Source organism: Lagopus muta, chromosome 6, assembly GCF_023343835.1.
Source record: "Lagopus muta isolate bLagMut1 chromosome 6, bLagMut1 primary, whole genome shotgun sequence".
NCBI lineage: Eukaryota > Metazoa > Chordata > Aves > Galliformes > Phasianidae > Lagopus > Lagopus muta.
Genome location: NC_064438.1, coordinates 42,871,346 through 42,891,327, shown reverse-complemented (window position 1 = coordinate 42,891,327; position 19,982 = coordinate 42,871,346). Strand labels below are relative to the sequence as shown.

General features: G+C 38.7%; 1 protein-coding gene across 2 annotated transcripts in view; it reads left to right on the top strand.

The window, feature by feature from the left end:
* The first annotated feature begins 15,319 nt into the window (after window positions 1–15,319).
* KCNK10 (potassium two pore domain channel subfamily K member 10) overlaps window positions 15,320–19,982 on the top strand; it is a 56,379-nt gene continuing 51,716 nt past the window's right edge. Inside the window, exons 1-2 of one of the 2 annotated variants that reach the window (XM_048949836.1) lie at window positions 15,320–15,415; window positions 16,200–16,257. In XM_048949836.1, the coding sequence (XP_048805793.1) occupies window positions 16,206–16,257 (52 nt within the window). In that variant the 5' untranslated portion in view covers window positions 15,320–15,415; window positions 16,200–16,205. Of the gene's footprint in view, window positions 15,416–15,624; window positions 15,757–16,199; window positions 16,258–19,982 lie in introns of those variants that run through there. The other variant, XM_048949835.1, reaches the window with a different exon arrangement.

Sequence of the window (19,982 nt, the reverse complement as noted above, 5' to 3'; positions counted from 1 at the left end):
TAATCATAGAATCATAGAATGTCCTGGGTTGAAAAGGACCACAATGATCATCTAATTTCAATCCCCCTGTAATGTGCAGGGTCGCCAACCACTAGACCAGGCTGCCCAGAAGAGTAAGTTGACTCCCCCATGAATAGAAATCCAGAAAGCCCTGAATCCAAATGCTCTTTCTCTTTCCCCTTCCCCCAAAAGGATTTTTGACTGCATGTAAAATTGGAAATTAGGAGATAGGGCTTCAGGAAACCAGTTGCCTTAGTTGCTGTGTATCAGTGCTTACACTTTTTTTGTAATAATTCATATAGTTAAACCAGTAGATTGTGGAGGTAGTGATTGTCTTAAAGTAGTGTCGGTTTCAGATACTTGGTGATACTGCAGAGGAGGTTAAGCGCTTGAGATCTTACTGCTGTGGTGTCCTGGGCTCTAGTTGTAATGCTGTGTATTGGCTTCAGAAATCATGCTACTGAAAATGTCTCTCACTTTTGTTTGTTTTGTTTTTGTTGTTTTCAAATGAGCTGCACACAGCAATATCTTTATACTTTTAGAATACTTTTTGTTTCATTGTTTGAATTCGGAATTTCACATTCTTGAATTCTCAGTGTATCATTCCCAACGCATAGTAACTAGGCTGTTCTTTCTGACCCTAATGATGTATTTCTCATAGTGCCTTCCCATTGTTTATATGTTTTTTCCACCATATAGATAATTACAACTCCCAAATGTGAGTGTTTTTAGAAACATATCATGACTGTTCCCCTGGTTTCTAGGCAACACTGAGGGAACGTAGCAATTTCCACTAGTTCCCCCTCAATCAGAAGCATCCTAGAAATACCCCAGCTCTGAAGTTTTTTACCTCCAATAGCAACATATACCAGAGCTCTGTGTCTGTAACTGGTCTGACTTGCAATCTTTTGCCCTTTGGCTCTATTGGATCTCTAAGTGTTTATGTACTTCATGTAATTAAAAGCTAATCCTGATATATTGCAACGTACTCACACATTAAGTCCTGCAACACATACTAAATAAAAATAAGTCTTAAAAGAAATTTAATCAGTCATGGATTTTTGATCCATCATAGTAAGTTCAAAAATAAATGAAATGAATTGCTGCAGAGAACAAATTGTTGTCAAAGAAATAGCATATTGAAAATTGTAAATTTTGTCCTCTTCCAAACTGAAAAGAAGAAACACGGCACTAATGTTGTTGGCTGTCTTTCTCAGGAGGGTATTTTCCCATTTTCCTTGAAATTTTAGAGCACAGTGTGGTATTAAAGTTTGACTGCACTGGGAGGATGGAAGCAGCAGGAAGAGTCACAGTGGAAAGTCTAGAAGATCACCTGTTCTTACTTGAGAAGGTAAGACTTGCAAATTACATTTCCCCAGTTTATTATCTAGGTAGATCTTATTGCGCTCTACAACCTCCTGAAAGGGCATCAGAAAAAGGAAACAGTCCATAAAAAGCTTAGGGGTTTTTTTTAGCACAGATCAGCCTGGTTTCCTCTGAAAAAGACTGCCTGTCAGGCAGGCAGCACCTCCAACAGATCGCATTTCATTTGGGACAGAGATCAATTTGTAATGTCAGAATTGTACATTTCTGGGATTTAGCTGGCTTGGAAAACATGGTTTGTGTGCACCCTGAAGAATTGAAGTCTGCTTTTTTTTTTCTTTTTTTTTTTCTTTTTTTTTTTTTTTTAGGGAGTCTTTGCTTGTTTTAAGCCATTGATTTTCCTTCATGCTCTGTTTTCCTTACAACTGTCTAAGTAAGCCTACATATGCAGGCAGAAGACATCCCCAAAACCAAATCTGCACACTGTGCTCATACAGAAAAGCCCTAAATTCATCACACTGTGTACTTTGAGATTGAAATAAGCTTTTTAGTTTTTCTTGAGTTTCTTGCTCTCTCCATTTTGGTGTTAGTGCCCTGTTACAGTGCGGCTTTGTCATCTGCCTGTGCCTCAGCATGCGTACCTTCCCAACACTGGCTGGCTGCTGCTCACAGCAGGCAGCTGCTGCCTTGCAGAAATCCCCCGCCTGCACTTTCAGATTCATTGCATTCATTCTTCTGCAGTGGTCTAGAAAGAAAAATGTTTCCCTGAAACATCAGAGGAGGCAGTGCCTTCTGAACACATTTAAACAGACTGCCTGAACAGACTTTTTGTTCTTACCTGGGAAATTATTGTGTCAGGCAAAAGGAGCTGGTGCAAGGGCAAAGACTGAAGTAAACTCTAGGGTGTTTTTTTAAGCACACTTTTCTAGGAGAAATTTTTGGTCTGCCTCTGTGCTACATGGTTGTTTGATCATTTGGTCCTTAGAGTTTGTATGGGAACTGCTGAATCACGGCCTGAACCTCTGATTGATCACCTGAGGCGAGCCATGAGTCAGCCAGAAGAGCACAGGTGAAGGCAATTCACCTGTGCTGCCGGAAGGGGTGGAGCCAGGCTGCACCCCTCCTAGACCTATTTAAGAGCTGGCTACCACTGGGGAAGGATCTTGTTTGGAGATCCCCTCTTCTGGTCTTTTTTGTAGGTGAGCCTAGCATATGGGTAAGCCTTCCATTTATTCTCTCCTGTTATCTTAGTCTGCTTTGCCTAACTCTCTTGTTCTTTTTGTGATTATAACATCTTGATATCCATTGATTATACGGAGTTGTTTAAAGTCGTGTAGTCATTGTTGCTTTCAAAATGATAAGAGAGTTATGTATTCCGACAAGGCTGGAGACTCTCTACCTTTCTTCATGGCAGTGTGTTTAGTTGTTTTGTTACAGTCGTATGGCAACAGTAGTCAGATATTTTTGTAAATGCTAGGGTCCCACTGGGAATGGTGATGCAGAAACAATTAAGAGGAGATGATCCATGTCTTAATACTTGAAGTTTTTAGCATGCTGTAATTTAGAATGCAATAAGAGAGAATGTGGTAAGGAAGATGATTGAACTATAGCAATATATAATGGCACAGTGTTAAGTTGCCATACTTTTTGTTGCTTTTAGAAGAAAAGGTCTCCCCTGCAGTATGAATAAGTACTACCAAAACTCCCTCAGGAAGCTGCTGTGCAGATGTACTCTGTACATCTATTCTTTCTCTTCAGTTTTATACAGTCATATCATGCATCTGCCCCGTGGTACAAAAATATTTTTTAAATGTAACAGGGAAAAAGCATATAAATTGTAGCTGATATTTTGGGCTGTAATGTAAAACCCAGTAGCTGGGGTGACTCAAGATCTACTTGTATTTATTCTTACACTATGTCATTTTCCGTTTATCTACTGCTCCCATGAAAGTTTACAGACAAGAAGACTGTAAATGAAAAATAGCTCTTTTTCAGTGCTGACTGCTGAGAACTGTTCTTTTCTCATTATTTTATTTGAATGATTAGGTATTGAGAATACACTGCAATAACTAAAGATGTAATTGGAATTTTAAGAGGGGGGGAAAAAACTACATAAATGTCATAACTGGTTGCCCAGAGCATAAGATATGTTTTATTTTCTAATATTTTCTGTTGTGTCACAAGCAGATACATACTCACAGAAACTAAGAGGAAAAGGATGAAAACGTATTTTCAATATTTCACTCAATAACAGAAAATTGCGACTCAAATTAGAAAAATATAAATGACACAGCTCTATTAAGATCAGTGAATAGACCAAGATGGATTGCCTGTATCTACCCAGCCTACAGCAGGCAGACAGAAGAATGTCAATGCAGCTTTTGTGTGGCCCTTCTAACTTGTACACAGCCATTACAGAGTGCTCATACTTGTTTAGTATTACGTGAATCCATGCACATCCTTGAACAAATGGGATCCTGTGTGCTCAAGAGAGTTCCTTTGGATATGACAAGGTCAAGAGGAGAAATCCTCAGGGGTGGCTTTAAAATTGCCTGCAAGACAAAAAAACAAATATACTCTAGTTTTCCACTGTAGTTTCATATCTGTCTGCATGGTTCGTGGCATACAATTTATCTAGAAATAGAAATTTCCAACTGGAATAGTTTGGGGATTTATTTTGGATTTAGAAGGTACTGTAATGGCATTGCCTCTTTGTTTACGCTTACTGGAAGATGAAGATGACAGACTGAGAAAATCTCTTGCATGCTGTGTTGCATAAGTAATAGTGATTTCTGTCACTTTAACCACTTGTAACTATGTGTGAAAGAAAGCAGTGGGCAAGAGAACAACAATAATCAAATTGGAGGGTATGAAGTGTAACTCTTGCAATAAATTTTGTAAGAGTATTTTTTTCTGTGGAATCATTTTATTAATAGTAGGGGGAAAAAAAAGAACAAAATAAGGACATTCTAGGAAGAAGGACAGTAAGTACTTTCTGTTACATTGTCTAAAGCTTTCCTTCAGTTTAAAGTTATATTCCAAGGAGAAAAACTTATTGAACTTACGCATTACTTATTGAACTTGTGCATTGATACTGATATCATAAGACTTCAGGGAAGTCCACATTCTGATTGAGACAGAACCTGAATTTTAATGTTTTAGAACTTGGTATAATAGCACCTTCTTCCCCATAAACATGTTATATGCATCAGGAAAGAAAATAAGAGGAGTTCATTTTGATGGATGTTTCACAGACCCAGGAGTCAGGATGCTCACAGTTTGTTTACAGTCTGTCGGTGACTTGTGTGACCTTGTGTACACCCCGAGTCAGGTACCTGAGTAGGCTGCTGTCTAAATCACCTTAACATGATTCATAGCTTGTAGTAAAATGGAGATACTTAGTTAGCTCACTTGTCTCCATTTTGGAATGAGATTTCTGCACTGTACTTCTTATCAGTAGGAACATAAATGACATTCTATTGTTTGAATAATAAATATCAAAACTACAGATTACAAGGTACAGGTGAGTACTGAACACAATATTTATTTTTAATCTTCTGTCACAGAAAGCAGCAGGGTAAGGCTGACTTTTAATATTAAATGTGAATAGCACTGGCTGTTGAACGGATAACGTAATGGAATATAGAAATTCTGACTAGAAGGAATAGAAATTATTCTGAGTAATCAAACCAGTTGTAGAATATAGAAATAAGGGAAAATATAACCAGGATAGGGATAAGTCTTACGTGCTATGATGGTTTCTTTAATAACAGGCAACAACATTGTATTAATGTTTAATAAACTGCTCAGGCTCTGTCTTAAAAATTTTGTTTTTATTTAAAAGTTTGATCCCATTTTATTCTGTAGGGGGGTGTATGCCAGTGTTGTACCAGTGCTAATCTCAATTCTAAATATTTTTTTTTATTTCATCTTGAGATTGGTAACTTAGTTGTGGCTAGCTGTGTTCCTTGGCCCCATGCAATTCTCTTTTATTCCTGTACTTTTCTCAGAAGTTTCTGGAGTGACCTCACTGTGGGCTAAGCTCTTTCTGTCTGAACAACAAGGGATCCAGTTAGAAAACATTTGCAGATGCTTTTCAATCCAGCAGAAGTTGTGAGGAGGGAATTTTCACTTTACTGGAGGTGTAGTTATCTGACTCTTAGTGGTGTTTGTTAATCATTTCTCTAAATCCAGAGATTTACATCTGAAGAGAAAGCAGTTTGAGATGCAAGTTATTTGATTTTTTTTTTTTTAAAGAATAATGCAAGTTTTAAGTAGCCTCAGTTGTTCCTTGACCTATTAACGTTAGCAGTTTTTTTAGGTGGAATTACATACTTGAGAAGTAATAGGTCACACTTAAAGCAGAGTTCTTCCTGAGAATAAAATGGAGGTGAATACAAACTGTGTCAGACTGTTGTCTTTTGATTGGCAGGTGTGGAAGTACATTTTCCTTGTTGCTCTGGAATTGTCTGAGGAAGAAATGGTTCTTTCAGTAATTTTGGGATGACAACAAAAATCTTTGATTTTAAGAAGCCAGAAATTGGGCTGAGGGTAGACCTATCAATTCTCCTTCTCTTTTCTGTGTAAGAAAAAGTGATTGCATTTTGTTTGCTGAAAATTGATGTATTTTTAATTTAAAGATTTCAGTGACCATTTCTTTTGGATTTTAGTGAGTTTTGTGGATTACATTACTGGTAAAGAGTTTGTGTTTTCTATGCTTCTGTGTTGTGGCTGTGGCAGCAATACTGAGCTGACAACTTGCTTCTCCAAAATAGTGAAAACATATAGCTATATTAGTTTATTGTCTTAAAAGTCAGTTCCCATGGCAGCCTCTCCTTCTCTGAAGATGCCATAGGCTAGCAGACTCTTGTGTATCCAATGTTTGCAACAGCTGGATTTCCTCCTACTACTATGTAGCAGGAGAATCAGAAACAGCTGCAAATAAAAGCACTTCAGCTACTTTCTATTACTAACCCCTGATTAATGAATAATTAATATGATTGTAGAAAACAAAGTAGGCCAAAAATAGATCTTTGTTTTAGTGACACAATTCCTCAAGCTAAACCTTAAATATATTCATTTTGTAAAATTTCATAAAAAAACAGCCGTGTCCAAGAGAATTTTCACACACAATCCATCTACTTGTTGTATTTCAAATCTTACTGTTTTATAAACATTTGTTGTAACAAAAAAAAATGGATAGATATTTAAGCAAGTTTGTTTTTTCCTAAGAGTAAAACAGATCTAAACTAACGCCTATCTTCCTTAACGATGTCACACCTCTGAAGCAGAAAAGGCATGTTCAAGAGTCAAATACTAAATACAATCTCTTCTGTTTTTGAGTTTGTCACCAGTTATGTTAGTATTAATTTCTTTGCTGCAGTGAGTTTCATATAAGAAACGAGAAGACAGAAAGATCCCGGATTTTCTGTGATTTACCTAGAATATTTATCTTTACCCAGTTGGGAGAGAAATAAATGAGTTAGTATGTGAAAAAGCTGAAAAAAAATTATGCAAAAAAAATTGTAAATAAGTAAAAGTTGCAATAGACCATTAATGAGTGTATTTCAGTTTTGGCCACTGCTTTTCAAGACAGAGAATTACTGGAGTAAGAAAAATGAAGTTGACCTACTGCAATACATTAACAGGTATGGATTTCTGTGATTAAATAAAATGAAAAGTTGAAGAGCCTTCATATATGTTCTTTTTGGATTGTTACAAAATCAAGAATGAGCTATTAATTTTAATTAAAGGATGATGTTATATTGCCAGAAACTAATATGAACTGCTGATTTATAACCCAAGAAGCCAATGTGCATAATTTATTGATATTTGTGATAATTAAGAAGGAGGATGGTTTTATGCATAGAATATTTTATATGGAATGAACTGCTAGTGGAGGTATATTTTTACCAAGTAGAATGATAGTAGCTGATGTGCGTATGTTTTGATTCTTGCACTGTTTTTTTTTTTTTAACAGTATTTTTCAGTTTAATCAGTCTGGGTTCTTACATCGTAAAAATTATTATGATTTTTTTCCTGGCTAAGTGTTTGGCTTTGAAATATCTCATTTCCATTTTTCACTCTATTCAAGATCTTCATGAAACTAAATGAGATGCTAGACCATTCTGTACACCAGTAATCTCATCTGTAAGAAGATTTTCATGATCCTTTTTTGCTAGAGATAGCTCAGCTGGAAGATGCAAAAGAGAATAGAATTAGCTGTATTATGTTTCTCCTTGAAATATCAAGTACAAGCATTGACAAAGGAAAGGTATTGATCTATCTAACAAGGACATGTAATGGCAAACTTCCATGCCTGTTTATATATTTAGCAGCATCTAATGTTAGCATCAAATTTCTGTCAAGATTTATGTAACTGTAGCTGCGCTGATTTCTCACTTGGTATGCAGAAAACTTGTGCCATAAATGTACACTTCTACATTACTTCTGAACTCTTCAATTGAGTAAATTATTACCACTGTTTGTGTAGATAATTAGTTATGATGATGACAGAACCTTCATTTGTTCCATCGTCTTCCTTTACTCAAAATGCTTCCAACTTATCTTGGTGCTAAATTCTTTACTTCCTTTATTCTATTACCATGGTTAGGGTACTGAGGGATTTGGTGTTATATGTTAAAAAGAAGATATGCAAGATATTTAGGTGCCTAACTGCTGTTGATTCATTTGGTGTTGGTTGCCTAAAAAACTTTTGGAACCTGGGCAGGAATGATTGCTTCATATTCCTGAGTTCTATGCTGGTCAACTGGAAATAATTTAAAGGGGCATTTTTTTTTTTCCTGGAGTGAATACCTAGCACTGCCTGCAAACTGTTTTTTTTTTGTTTTTTTTTGTTTTTTTTTTTTTCAAGGTTTCTTCACCTGTGGATGGAAAAGTACTTGGCACTTTTGAACACATTGGTTGACAATGCAATACTGAAACAGTCACCAATCCTGAATACTCTCTAGAATTTCAAAGAAGTGTTCTAAATGAGGGCTGAGGAGTGCCTTAGTGCCTTAATAGTTAGCCTTGTGAAACTGAAAAAAAAAAGTGGAAAGTAAAAGGAAATGCATATCTGATTTGTACATGTGTTTTGTAGTACAAGTAATTTTGATCTATCTTTTAAGCATATTAAATTTCTGGGCTAGAGATTATCCATGTCTTGTTTGTATAGTAAGGAAGATTACTAAATGGGATCTTTATATAAAAATACAGCATGAAGATGTAAAAAAAGTGTTTTTGTTGTTCATTTTGAACAGAAGATCCCAAGACTTTTACATGTTACATACAACGGTAACTGCAGCTGTTTTAGAGCAGCAGGGAGGCATTCCTGAAAAGCTCTGTAAAATACTTAAATAATATCTGCACTCAGAATGTAAATATACAAAGGAGGCAGCTTGTAGAGAGCCTGCAATTGTTATCTTAGGAAGCTTATGCACATTATTTTTTCTATTCAGCATGAAGACTTGTTATCACAGTGCAATTCCCAATTCACATAACCTTATATTTACATTTATATTCCCTGACTACATATAGTCCAGAAGCTTACTATAATTATATAGGGTGACACTTCTTTTCATGGGTAGTAAAATGAAATGCATGTTACCTGCTGGTCTGTAGGCTGTCACAGATCTGCTAACTGTGAGAAGCCACTGCCTATGGATTGATTAACACTGAGCTTCTCACTTGGGTGAAAGTATGCCACGTGTGAATAACACTGCAGTCTCTTGCCATGTTACATCTAAACTTGTAATCCCACTATATCTTATCTAACAATATAGTGCAAAACAGTTAATGAAATGGAGAGTATGATAATCAGGGTAGTTGTTGTGGAAGACGATGTTATATACTGGGATGAATCCAGTCATTTTATTTCCTTTTTTTTTTTTCCCCAAGTCCAGAAGATTCTACTCATGGGTTTGTATTTCTACTTCTTATATGGCTATATATATGTGCATGTGTATGATTTGTGTATATATTCAAACTGGGATTCATCTACTGTATGTTCAGAAATGTGGGAATAGCTCTTTTTTCCTTGCTATATTAAGATTTTCCATCATGAGACATTTTTCTGCTCATCATTATAATGCCTGGCACTGCTCCTGTAATAACTATTAGTAATTTTTAATTTACACTCAGAACATAGCCCCTGCTCTTCTTAAAACAGAATATTAATGCACTGATTTGGTTTTGCTTGAAATACCATACTATTTCAAGGTCTTTTTCTCAAAGAGGTCCAGTGCTGATGTGGCTGGTTGTGTGCAGATATAAAGACCTATGCAATTCAGAGTGTTACCTTTCGAACAATGGCTGAAGTACTGACAGTGAAAGTTCTGCATCTGTGTGGTTTGGCTGAAAGGTGTCTGCACTCAGCTACGAAGTTGGGAGAAGCTAGAGGAAAGATCTAGTAGTGCAACTGAAATTGAAGTTTTATTTCATTCCCTGTTCCACAGCACCTTGATAAATACCATCACCTTCACATTTTTTGGAACAGCTTCTTACTACGTGAGTGGTAACTAAGTAACCTAATTTAGGAAGTTGTAAAGCTCTACTGAGTAATGTCAAAGGGATGATGATTACTGCAGGTGTTGTAGTCAGCTCTTTAAATGCTCAGTATATCATCTTTCTTCCCTTGCTGTTCAGAGTAGATAAGAAAAAGACATGACTGAAAACTGTAGGAGGACTGGTCACAGTTAATAATGTCTGTGCAGACTGTTCCTCCTTGCTTCGTGTATTCTATACTTGCATTAATACCCACATTTAATAGGCTGCTGTGAGGATTCTTCCGTGATGATACAATGAAGAACACTGAAGGGAACAGCTGCATTTACTGGCATGCTTGATTCTAAGAAATGATGAAAGTTTTCATTATGAAGTGTGGTAAGACATTGCTTCTGAGACTAGCATTGACTTCCTTCGTGTTTGGCCCCTAAACTTGCCCTACTGTCTGGTAAGTTTGCGTGTCATGTATGCTAGAAGGCAAATCTGAATACAGGATATGCAAGTAATTGACTTAGTTTACTAGTCCTGCAGATTAGGTAGGAAATAGTCAGATTATACTGCAGTAAGGAAAATAATCTGAAGTCTTGCCCAAGATCCTTACGTGTTCTAAGTACAAATCTTTGTAAGTATATTTATTCAATCTGAAGACATCAAGCAAATATTGGAACAACAATTGTATACATAAAATCACACTGTTTCCCTTGCTGTTCTTCAGTGGTGCAATTGTTGATGAGTCCTTGGATGATTTTATATGCGGATGTGATTTAATATATTTCTGTAATGCATTGAACACATCCACTCATTTATCCACCGTTCTTCTTTCAATCTGCTGCTACACTGCTTTAGAAAGCCTGCATTGTCACTGCATTGGCTCTGCATCGCCTTGGCAGGTCAGACTCTCGCCTGGGACGTGGGAAAGCAGTGCCTGGGGCCAGGCGCTCATGCAGCAGGGAGGCTGGGGCCGAGGCTGCGGAATCGGCGCTTCCCCGCAGCCCCTGCCCGTGGCCGACTTCAACTGTCCAGGGTCCTGAAGCCACCAGCGGGCCGGGCGCGCTTCTGCACACTGCGCCCGTCCTCGCACGACTCTGCTAGTGATGTGACTGACAAAGAAACATAGGTATCTCTGAAAGCCAACCCTTAAATTTCCTGTTTAATATAGAGAAAAGTTATCGACCTGCTAAGGTAAAGCTTCATGTAGCTATCTAGTAATAAATCTTTAACAAATGACAAGAGGAAAGAAAACAGTACTGCTACTGCTCTAAAATGAATTTGGTGGCTTGTTTTTATTAATCAAGCTTTCTATTTTTGTTAAATATCAGACTTTGATCTTATGAGGATTCTTTGCAGACATCATGGAAAAAAACTAAGGGCCAGATTGTAATTCTCCCATGACTGTGATTCAGGAGTAATTGTACTGAAGTCAAATTAAACTAATATGAAACAGATGTAAGTGGGTTCCATCAGAGATTCAGTACTATAGAGCTTGAGTTAATACTTGTTTTACATGACAGACCTTTCTGAACAAAATGCTACATTGTATTATTACAGTAATAATGTGCATGGACTGTAATTTTAAAGATAGAGTAAAAATGTGAGCTAACTATGCCACTTCAGTCCTTGCTAGCACAATAAAGGGACTGGCGTAACAGGTGTCTGAAAGCTCGAGTCTGGCTAATGAAAAAATATTACCAGGAAAGAACTGAGGATGAAGTAGATAATTACAAAATGCAAAGCAGGCACCCTCACTTCAGTTCTGGCATTTAGGGGATGGATGCTTACAATGAGGCTGGGAATATGAATGGTGCATTAGGATGTGAGAGATAAGATCCATAGTGTATTCTGTTTAGTGTCACTGGCTAAAGGAATTTGTAGATTGTCTGTGGTAACTTAAACACGTCAGATCTGTGCAGATCCTGTTCTGGAAAAGGCTATTACAAAGCCTCAGATTCAGTGATCTCGTTAATAAATAAAGACTTGCATTTCTATGGGTTCATCTCTGCATGAATGAAAATCGAGGCTTAATGATTTCTAAGAAACACCAAGCAGTAAAAGGCAATAGCAAGTTTGTTTTCCTTGCACAAGGTGAGGTAATCCTGATTATTAGTTAACTTTTTAATTCCCAGACACACTAAATCTTCTGAAAACCATCAGAAGAAAGTTATTCAGTTTACTCCATAGAGAAGGCTTTGTAAGTCTTCCTACACACAAGGCTTCCTAGGAAGTAAAAAAAGCTATAAAATTTTTCTTCCCTGGGTCTTGTCCAAATTCATACTACTGAAGACAGAACATAAAGAACAGAATGCCCTTCACTGGATTTATACTTTGGATTTCTTAGTCTTAGGGTAAAAAAGAGCAGTCCGTGGCAATAAACTAAACAAAGAACAATCTTCAAAATCAGAAATAGCACATTTCTAGCAACCATAAACTGAATAGTTACATGCACATGTGCATATTGCGAAGTGATGATGCCAAGACTGCAAAAGATTTCCACCTAACCATATTGTATTCCTTCAGTATGTTCAAGAAATTTAACATAAGAGTTACAGATGATTTCAATCTACCACTGATGCATTTTCTAATTCCTACTTACTGCATTTACTAGGTATAATATATATTTATTATTCTTTTCTGCTATGGCCTTCTTTCAGTTACACCGGAACAGCTTTTAAGTCACTCATGCCATATTATTGAACAATAAAATGGAACTTAGCATTTTATTCTTCTGTCAGTGAGATTGTGTGTAATAAATAGCGTCTTGTTGGTTGTGTTTTGATGGTCGCAAGTCAATCCCTACAAGACACTGATCTCAGCTAACACCAACTCTGAGGATGTAAGATCTGAAGAATTTAGGCAGACTGATTTGCTAAATTACTGTTAAAAAGTCAAGACCTGAAAAATGTTATGCAAGTACTAAAGTAGATTCATTATGCTTTTTTTTTTTTCTTGGTGGTCTCCTATTTAAATATTAAACATTACTGAATCCACTTGGCTTATAAAAGTTGACAGAGTAACAGCTTGAAATACTATAGCTTCAAGGCTCCAGTTCTGCCTATCATGAGAATTTGACATCACTGAGGGGTGAAAGGCCTTTTATTTGCATAAGATAATAGTTACGTTTCTATGCAACAGCTGTGCTGTCAGTGAAAGATGCGCTCATTGTGCCAAAGCCATCTCTGGAGTAACCCCATTGATTTTAAATGAGTTACTTTGGGAATAAATTGGCCAACTAGATAAAACTACAGATCTCAGGTATTGAAATAATCAAGCAAGATTTCCATGATCATAACATGGTAAAAAATTGCAAAACAATTGTATGATATCATGTATTTCTGTACCTGAGAGATCACAATCAATTTACAGCAAGACTTTTAAGCTGTATAGCTGGAGCCAAGACAAAAATTACTGTAAAGCTTACAGATAGTTTTGAGGAATATGGGAACATCGGGTGGTTACAATGACAGGAATATAATATTGTTTCATTATTACAAACTTAGCATTTTAATGATTCCATAAGTCAAATAAATATGATGTTTTTCTAAAGTCAGCTTAATAATGTAAGGTTCTTAAGACCACATTAAAATTACTCTTCTTTAGACAGCAAAAGACAGGATCTGTTTATTTGCAAATGCTTGGGAATGAAATTGCCTGAAGATTTCATCTCTAGACTATAGGTTCATTTCGTGCTTACGTTAGCAAATATTAAATGCTGTTGGCCTTTCAGAAGCCAGTTTGAATTTGTTGAATTTGGGTGAGTTATCAGTGGACAGATGATTACAGCATAATAACTACCTCATCAGTTAACTGTTAGTTGTTATGGCAAAAAGACAAAAGTATTGCTTGGGTTAGAGTGACGGAGCTCCTAATCACAACTAAGTAATATTTGTCTATATGTAAGTTTTACCAGTAATATAAAAGGAAGATATTAATAATGAACTGGAAACCGGCATACTGAAGAAATGTTATACACGTGCATAGATTTTATGTATTCATGTGTGTATACGTATATTATACATATGGAGAGAGAGAGAGCATTAGAAGTCCTTTAGAATAAGGTGTTCAAAAGTCTCCGAAGTCTTTCTAGGTTACTAGAATAGCAAAAAGATTTTCAGTCATGACTCAAGCAATCATGCTGCACAATTAGCAAAGCCTACTCTCAATTTTTTCCATTCAGTTTGCAGAAGTAACGTCAACAGGAATCCCAAAGCCTCTTCAGAATGTATCGTAGGATACTTACAAAGGAAATACCTTGTTCTTCTGGTGTTATTGCAATCGTCTCAAATTCAAATCTGACTGAGCAGGCTCATTATAATTCTTACCGTGTTCTCCCTTGAAGCAGCCTCTCCCGCCTCCTCCTGTACAGAACAAAACAAGAGCCACGGGGGTGCTCAGATTAAGAAAAGACACCCAGCACCTCCCCCCAAGGAAAACTTGCACTACTATTTCATATAGTACCTCCGAAGTACATACTGCTTTAAAGGACTTTCATGCCACTGCCAAATTAAGGTGATGGATTCATAAATACTGGTTTTCTCTTCCTGGGTAAGGTTGAACAAAGAGTGTGTGTGCAGGAGTGTGTGTTATTTACCTTGTGAATCTGGAAGTGTAAAGAGCATGCAAATCTTCACAATGAGAGTTTCCCAAGGAGAACCACACACTTCAGACAGCCTAATTTTTCACCTGGGTAAGATTTCTCTCTTTTTTTTCATACAGGTTTAACTAACATCTGAGCAACAGATAGGAAAACAAGACAGTGCAATTGGGTGAAAAGAAGTTTAGGGCAAAAAGTGCAGGAAAAGAAGTGGTCTTAAGGAGCAAGTTTATAATCTGAACTTGATTCCTGGAAATTCAGAAGGCTTTTTTGGCTATAGACCTCAGTCTGATTCTAATGTGAGTCTCTGACACATGACCCATGTAAACATGTGGATATCTCCCACCAAACCATTCCCAGTGATTTATGTGCTTTTCACAGTTTGAAAAACCGGAGGCAGGACAGGGTTAACCTTTCACACTCTTCCTTCAGCCCTGCAGATGGGCTGGGGTTTTGTTTTCCTGGCTAAAGGAGGGAAGCTGAGGCATACATTGTAACTCGAACTGAAAGCACTTCTGGTGTAAACTGTCAGCAGCCTAATTTGTATTTGAGGAAAGCAGGAGCAGGAGGGAAAAAAGGATAACTGCAGATTGCGCAAGGAGTAAATGTCTGATAAAGGCACAAGGGACACCCCAGCGTCCTCCACTTTTTCCAAAGCGCCTGGGGGCTTGGAAGGTCATTGATACCCCTGAGCCTCCTTCCAGCCCTCCTACCCCCACCCCTGACCACATCTTTCAGCCCTGCCTGAACGCCAGGTGTCTATCCGTGTCCCCCCAGCGGAGCAGGCAGGGCACAGGGAGCCCCTGGTTGGTCGAGGTGCTCTTTTTAGGCTGGGCTGCCGGCTTTGAGCATCCCTGCCCTTCCCCTCCCCCGGTGCTGCGGAGTCTCTGGCTGCCACCGTGCTCCTGCCATGTGCTGCTGCTAATAGCTAGCCGAGCGTGGCTGCGGCTGCCAACTCTGCCAAAGCAGCCTGCATCCTCCTGCGGGGCCGAGGACCCAGTAAGTATCGGAGGAAGCCTCCCCTCCCCTCCCGGGGCACGCGGCGCCGCCGCCGCCTCCTCACAAAGGGATTCGCAGCCTCTTCCCACTCCCTTTTTAAGGCAGTGAGGAGAGGGACTCGGTGAATTCCCTTCAAAGCTATAGGGTGGCTTCCTCCTCCTCCTCCTCCTCCTCCTCCTATCATCCTTCCTGCTTCGGCTCTCCTCAGCTAGCCAGGCTGCTGCTACACCCAGCCGAGGGTGCCCAGCCTTCCCCCAGCCATGCCGCTGCGGCTCGCCCCCGCTGGCTGACCTGTTACTCTCCTAGTGCTGCGGCCGAGCTGACGTGGGCTCAGCTTTGGGGTGTGTACGTGTGGGAGGTGTCCCTGGGGGTGGGCTTGGCTCGCTTCCTGAGGGCTGCCCAGCCCCGAGCCCGTTAGGTGGGCTGCAGCGGGGACCGTGCCGCCCCAGCATCCGCGAGGCGAGCCCAAGACTCAGCAGCACACGCTGCCCAGCCCCGGCCCCTGCGGCCCTTACCTTATCTCCACTCCCCCTCTCTGCTGGGGTGTCCGCACCCCTCCTCACCTCCCTCTGCAAACCCCACCGCCCTGCTCCCTTTCCCGCCCCTCCCCACCCCTCCCCACTTTCTTTGATTTATTTGTGTATCGCTTGCCTTGGCAACCACCAGTTTCCCTCAGTCAAACAGCGCAGACTCCCTATAATTTGAAATTAATTTGTTTGACTGCAGCATTGAGACAGGAAGGTCGGGAAATTTATTTAATTCTTTTTTCTCCCTGTGTAAAAAGGAAGCGATGAAATTTCCAATCGAGACTCCAAGAAAACAGGTGAACTGGGATCCTCAAGGTTGGTGAATCTCTATTACTATCATTATTACAATAATAACAATTATTAGTATTATTCCTTCTGTCTCGTGACTCGCAGGAGACTATTTGACTCCAAATGGGAGGAGACGCTGGATGCTTGTCTGCCTCCCATGTGCTCTGTTCGTTCTTCCTTGCTCAGCCCTACCAGGGCGTTAGAAATTGCTCCAAAGATGTGGGGTTGTGTGGGTAGGTGGTTAAAACCTCATCTGGGTGTAAGTTTTTTAGTCCTGTATTTGATGTCTCCCTTTCCTTCCCTCCTTTTTCTTGAATATTTCCATGGCAAACTTGCCTGGGATGGCTGTGATGTCTGGCTCAGAGCATTGTTTGTTTTATCTGTCACTCCTTTGTTGTTTCTGGTCATCATTGTCTCTGCTAAATGGGTGGTACAGGAGTGGACACAGATGTGACAGCTTGCTAAGGGCTCCTCTATGGTAAATGCTGGCAAGCAACTTGAGCAAAATGCTGCTGCAATATAACCCATAATGTGGACAGTATAAAAACACACATTAAATAATGGAGCCCAAAGGGACCTTTTGACTTTTTACACTGTCCTATAAACAATTGCTCAGCCCAAGCGGATAGTTTGATTAACTCTGTACTCAGCCTTGGAGTCAGTCTTGGGGAGTGTTTGTGTGATGGTGGCAGGAGATTTACGCCAGTGCAGTGGTTTTCAAAAAAATGATCTAAGTCGTGTTTTAAAATAAACCTTTTTTTTTTTTTTTTTCTTTCTTTTTTTTTTTTTTTTTTGGCTGGGCACGGGAAGAAGTTCATGTGCATCCTACAGAAGAAATAACTGAAAAAATCCTACTGGCAATGTATATATTGGTGTGTCATATTTCTGTGCATTGATACAGGAGCAAAGCAACTTGGAGCCATATGCTGAGGTTTGCAGTAGAGCTGCTGGCAGCTAGTTGCTGTGTAGCAGTGCTTGCAGGAAGTATGAAGTGATAGCATGGATTTTATGTATTCAGCTTTATTCTGCAGGTCTGGTTTTAGTGGTCAATTTGTCTGTCACTCTCTGTGTCCTAATGTCTAAAAAAGAACCATTAGAAACATTTTCTCTTGGTATAGAAGAAATATAGCAGAATAGACATCTTTCTGCCGAGCAGATCTGGTGTGCTGTTTGCATAGGATACACAATTAAGCTTTAGTTTAAGCCTTACTACATCTTTAATTAGGTGAAAGCTGAAGTCAACACATCAGCCTCCTCCACCCTCAGATTCACAGCCAGCAGTAACACTAACACATGTGCTTATTTCCATAGGAGCATATTCCCTATTCTGTGGTCAAAATCAGATGTAGTGAAAACTTGCTCTTCCCAGGTGCCTTTTTGAATGTGTTTTCTGTAGCTTAATTTTACTCCATTTTATGCATTGTAAAACGCCTTTTACTGCAAGAAGCCCTTCCCTCCCATCCCTTGACAGTGCACACAAGGAGATGTACTGCTGGTATTCTGTGTGCAGTCCCCCTGCTTGGCAAACAGCTTTATAGCATATGGATCCAACAGGTGGTTGGTCACAATTTACTAATGTGTCCAGAACCACACAGTATTCTAACAGGTTAAGGACCTCAAACCCAGCAGGTTCCCCCTCTGTCAGGCTGGTAAGGACTGCAGAATCCTACCTGTTATTTTCCTTCAGTGTATAAGACTTCATTAGGCAAGCAGCAAGGTCGTTAATGCATAGCCAGGAAGGAAACAAGAAATGTTAATTTCTAATTCTCTGTGGGACTCGGGAAATAGACAAAAATCAGTCGAATAGAAAAACACAAATTGATAAGGAAAAATTGTCTAGGGTCCAATCAATACAGGAGTAGTTTGATGTTACATATGTGGTCTCTTCTCTGCGGGTACAAGGTTAGAAGGATGTTATGTTTTGGATACTACTTTCTTAGATCAACATTTAAAAATCTGTCAGTGAAAGGATACAAAGAGTACTTAGTATTAAAAGCAGAATTTGTGTCCAGTGAATGTTCACACTCCAGTAGTAGGCTCATTGCAGTGTGTTTTGTGTGATAGTGCTCTGTTCTAGTAAGACAGAGAACATGCAGTTTCCACGTTTCTGTCTAGCATAAATTGTGCTGACTTGTGCTAACGCTACTTGAAATATTTCAACCAATGTTTCTGGCAAGCAAGCTAACATTCTGAAGATGAAAGTGAGAGCTATGGCATCTCAAAGATGTTTAGGTCAGTTCACTCGAGGAAAAATTTGCTGGATTGTCTATCTATCTATCTATTTCAGGAACATTTCTAAAGCCCACAGCCCTTGTTGTGGAGATATGATTGGCTTGAGACTGATAATAGTGCTGTTTTTTTATTCCAGGTCAGGATGATATACACTGAAAGGAATTAATGCTCAAACTCTTTAATGGTGACTGCACTTTATATATTTAGATAAATAGAGTTTGCTGGTAGACTTCATCTCACATAAACCTGTTATTCTCACTTCACATCAGTGAAGATTAATATATCATAGAAATACTCTGTGGACGGAACAAGTTTAAAGGAATGGACTTAACATAAGAGCTCATGTGTTACAGACAGCTAATTGGACTGACTTCTGGACTGTTAGACTGGAATAAATAAGGCATGGTGGTGATTGAACTGTATATACTTTTATCCTATTGTGTAGCATCTTCACTTGTCATGGCTACGGAAATTACTTCTGCAGTCCCTCTAACTGATGAGTGTATTTTCTAGATAAACAAATTATTTCATGAACCTGGGAGTATCTAAGGTTCAGGTTCCCTTAAGGAAGTTCCCTCCTACCCTAGGCACTATATAACTCCATTCATTATCAAATGTCATTGCAAAAGTCATTGCAAAATTCCAGTATGAACATTGTCCTAGAATCTCACAACAGAATGTACATGTGTTCATACACATTGAGTGAGCTAGTTAACAGAAGAGCATAATCCCAAATAGGCTCTTGCAGAAGAAATGCATTTTTTCACAGAGCTGGACACTCAGTAGGGATACAGGATCTCATAGTATGTATCCTCACATTTGAGGTGGGAAAAAAAAAGAAAAGAAAAAAAATCCTGCTTTTTTCTACCAGTAAGACAAATCCTCCTATTTGTCTTACCGGTAGAATCAGCTTGGATTTATACTATCAAAGGGCATTTAATTTGCCTGTCATTGATTTTTGCTTCTCCTGTTTGGTGCAATTTAGACAATACAATCCTCGCAGTAATTAGTAGATCAGATTTTTAGTTTCATATGTCACACAAATTTAAAACATTTAACATCTAAACATTTTGAAATGTAAGATTGCATTTAGAGCAGCATACAGAGACTCTAACTCTTGTAATTGTTCTTCTCCTCCTTCATCTCCCAGCCTCATCTTGCTGTTCATTACACAGTCTTGTTGTCCATATTTAAGTTGGCTTACAAAGTCTTTCCATATATATTTTTAAGCATCCCTCATTCTTACTGAAACATCTGGATATTACAGGAATATCATTTTTTTTCTTCTAATTATCAGCTTAAAATACTGCTTCTTCCTAGAAGAGGATAGATGTGACCCTTTCCAATATGCTCAGAAATTATCTCCAAGCGTGAATGTCTTGCAGAGTGATGGTTGAATGTTTTTTCCAAGGTGATGATGGTAGTAGGCAGAAAATTGAGTTCAATCTTGATCCATCATTTATGGCTCCAGGTTTTTGTTTTTGTGTTGTTGTTTTTCAAAGATGTTTATCTCAGCGTTG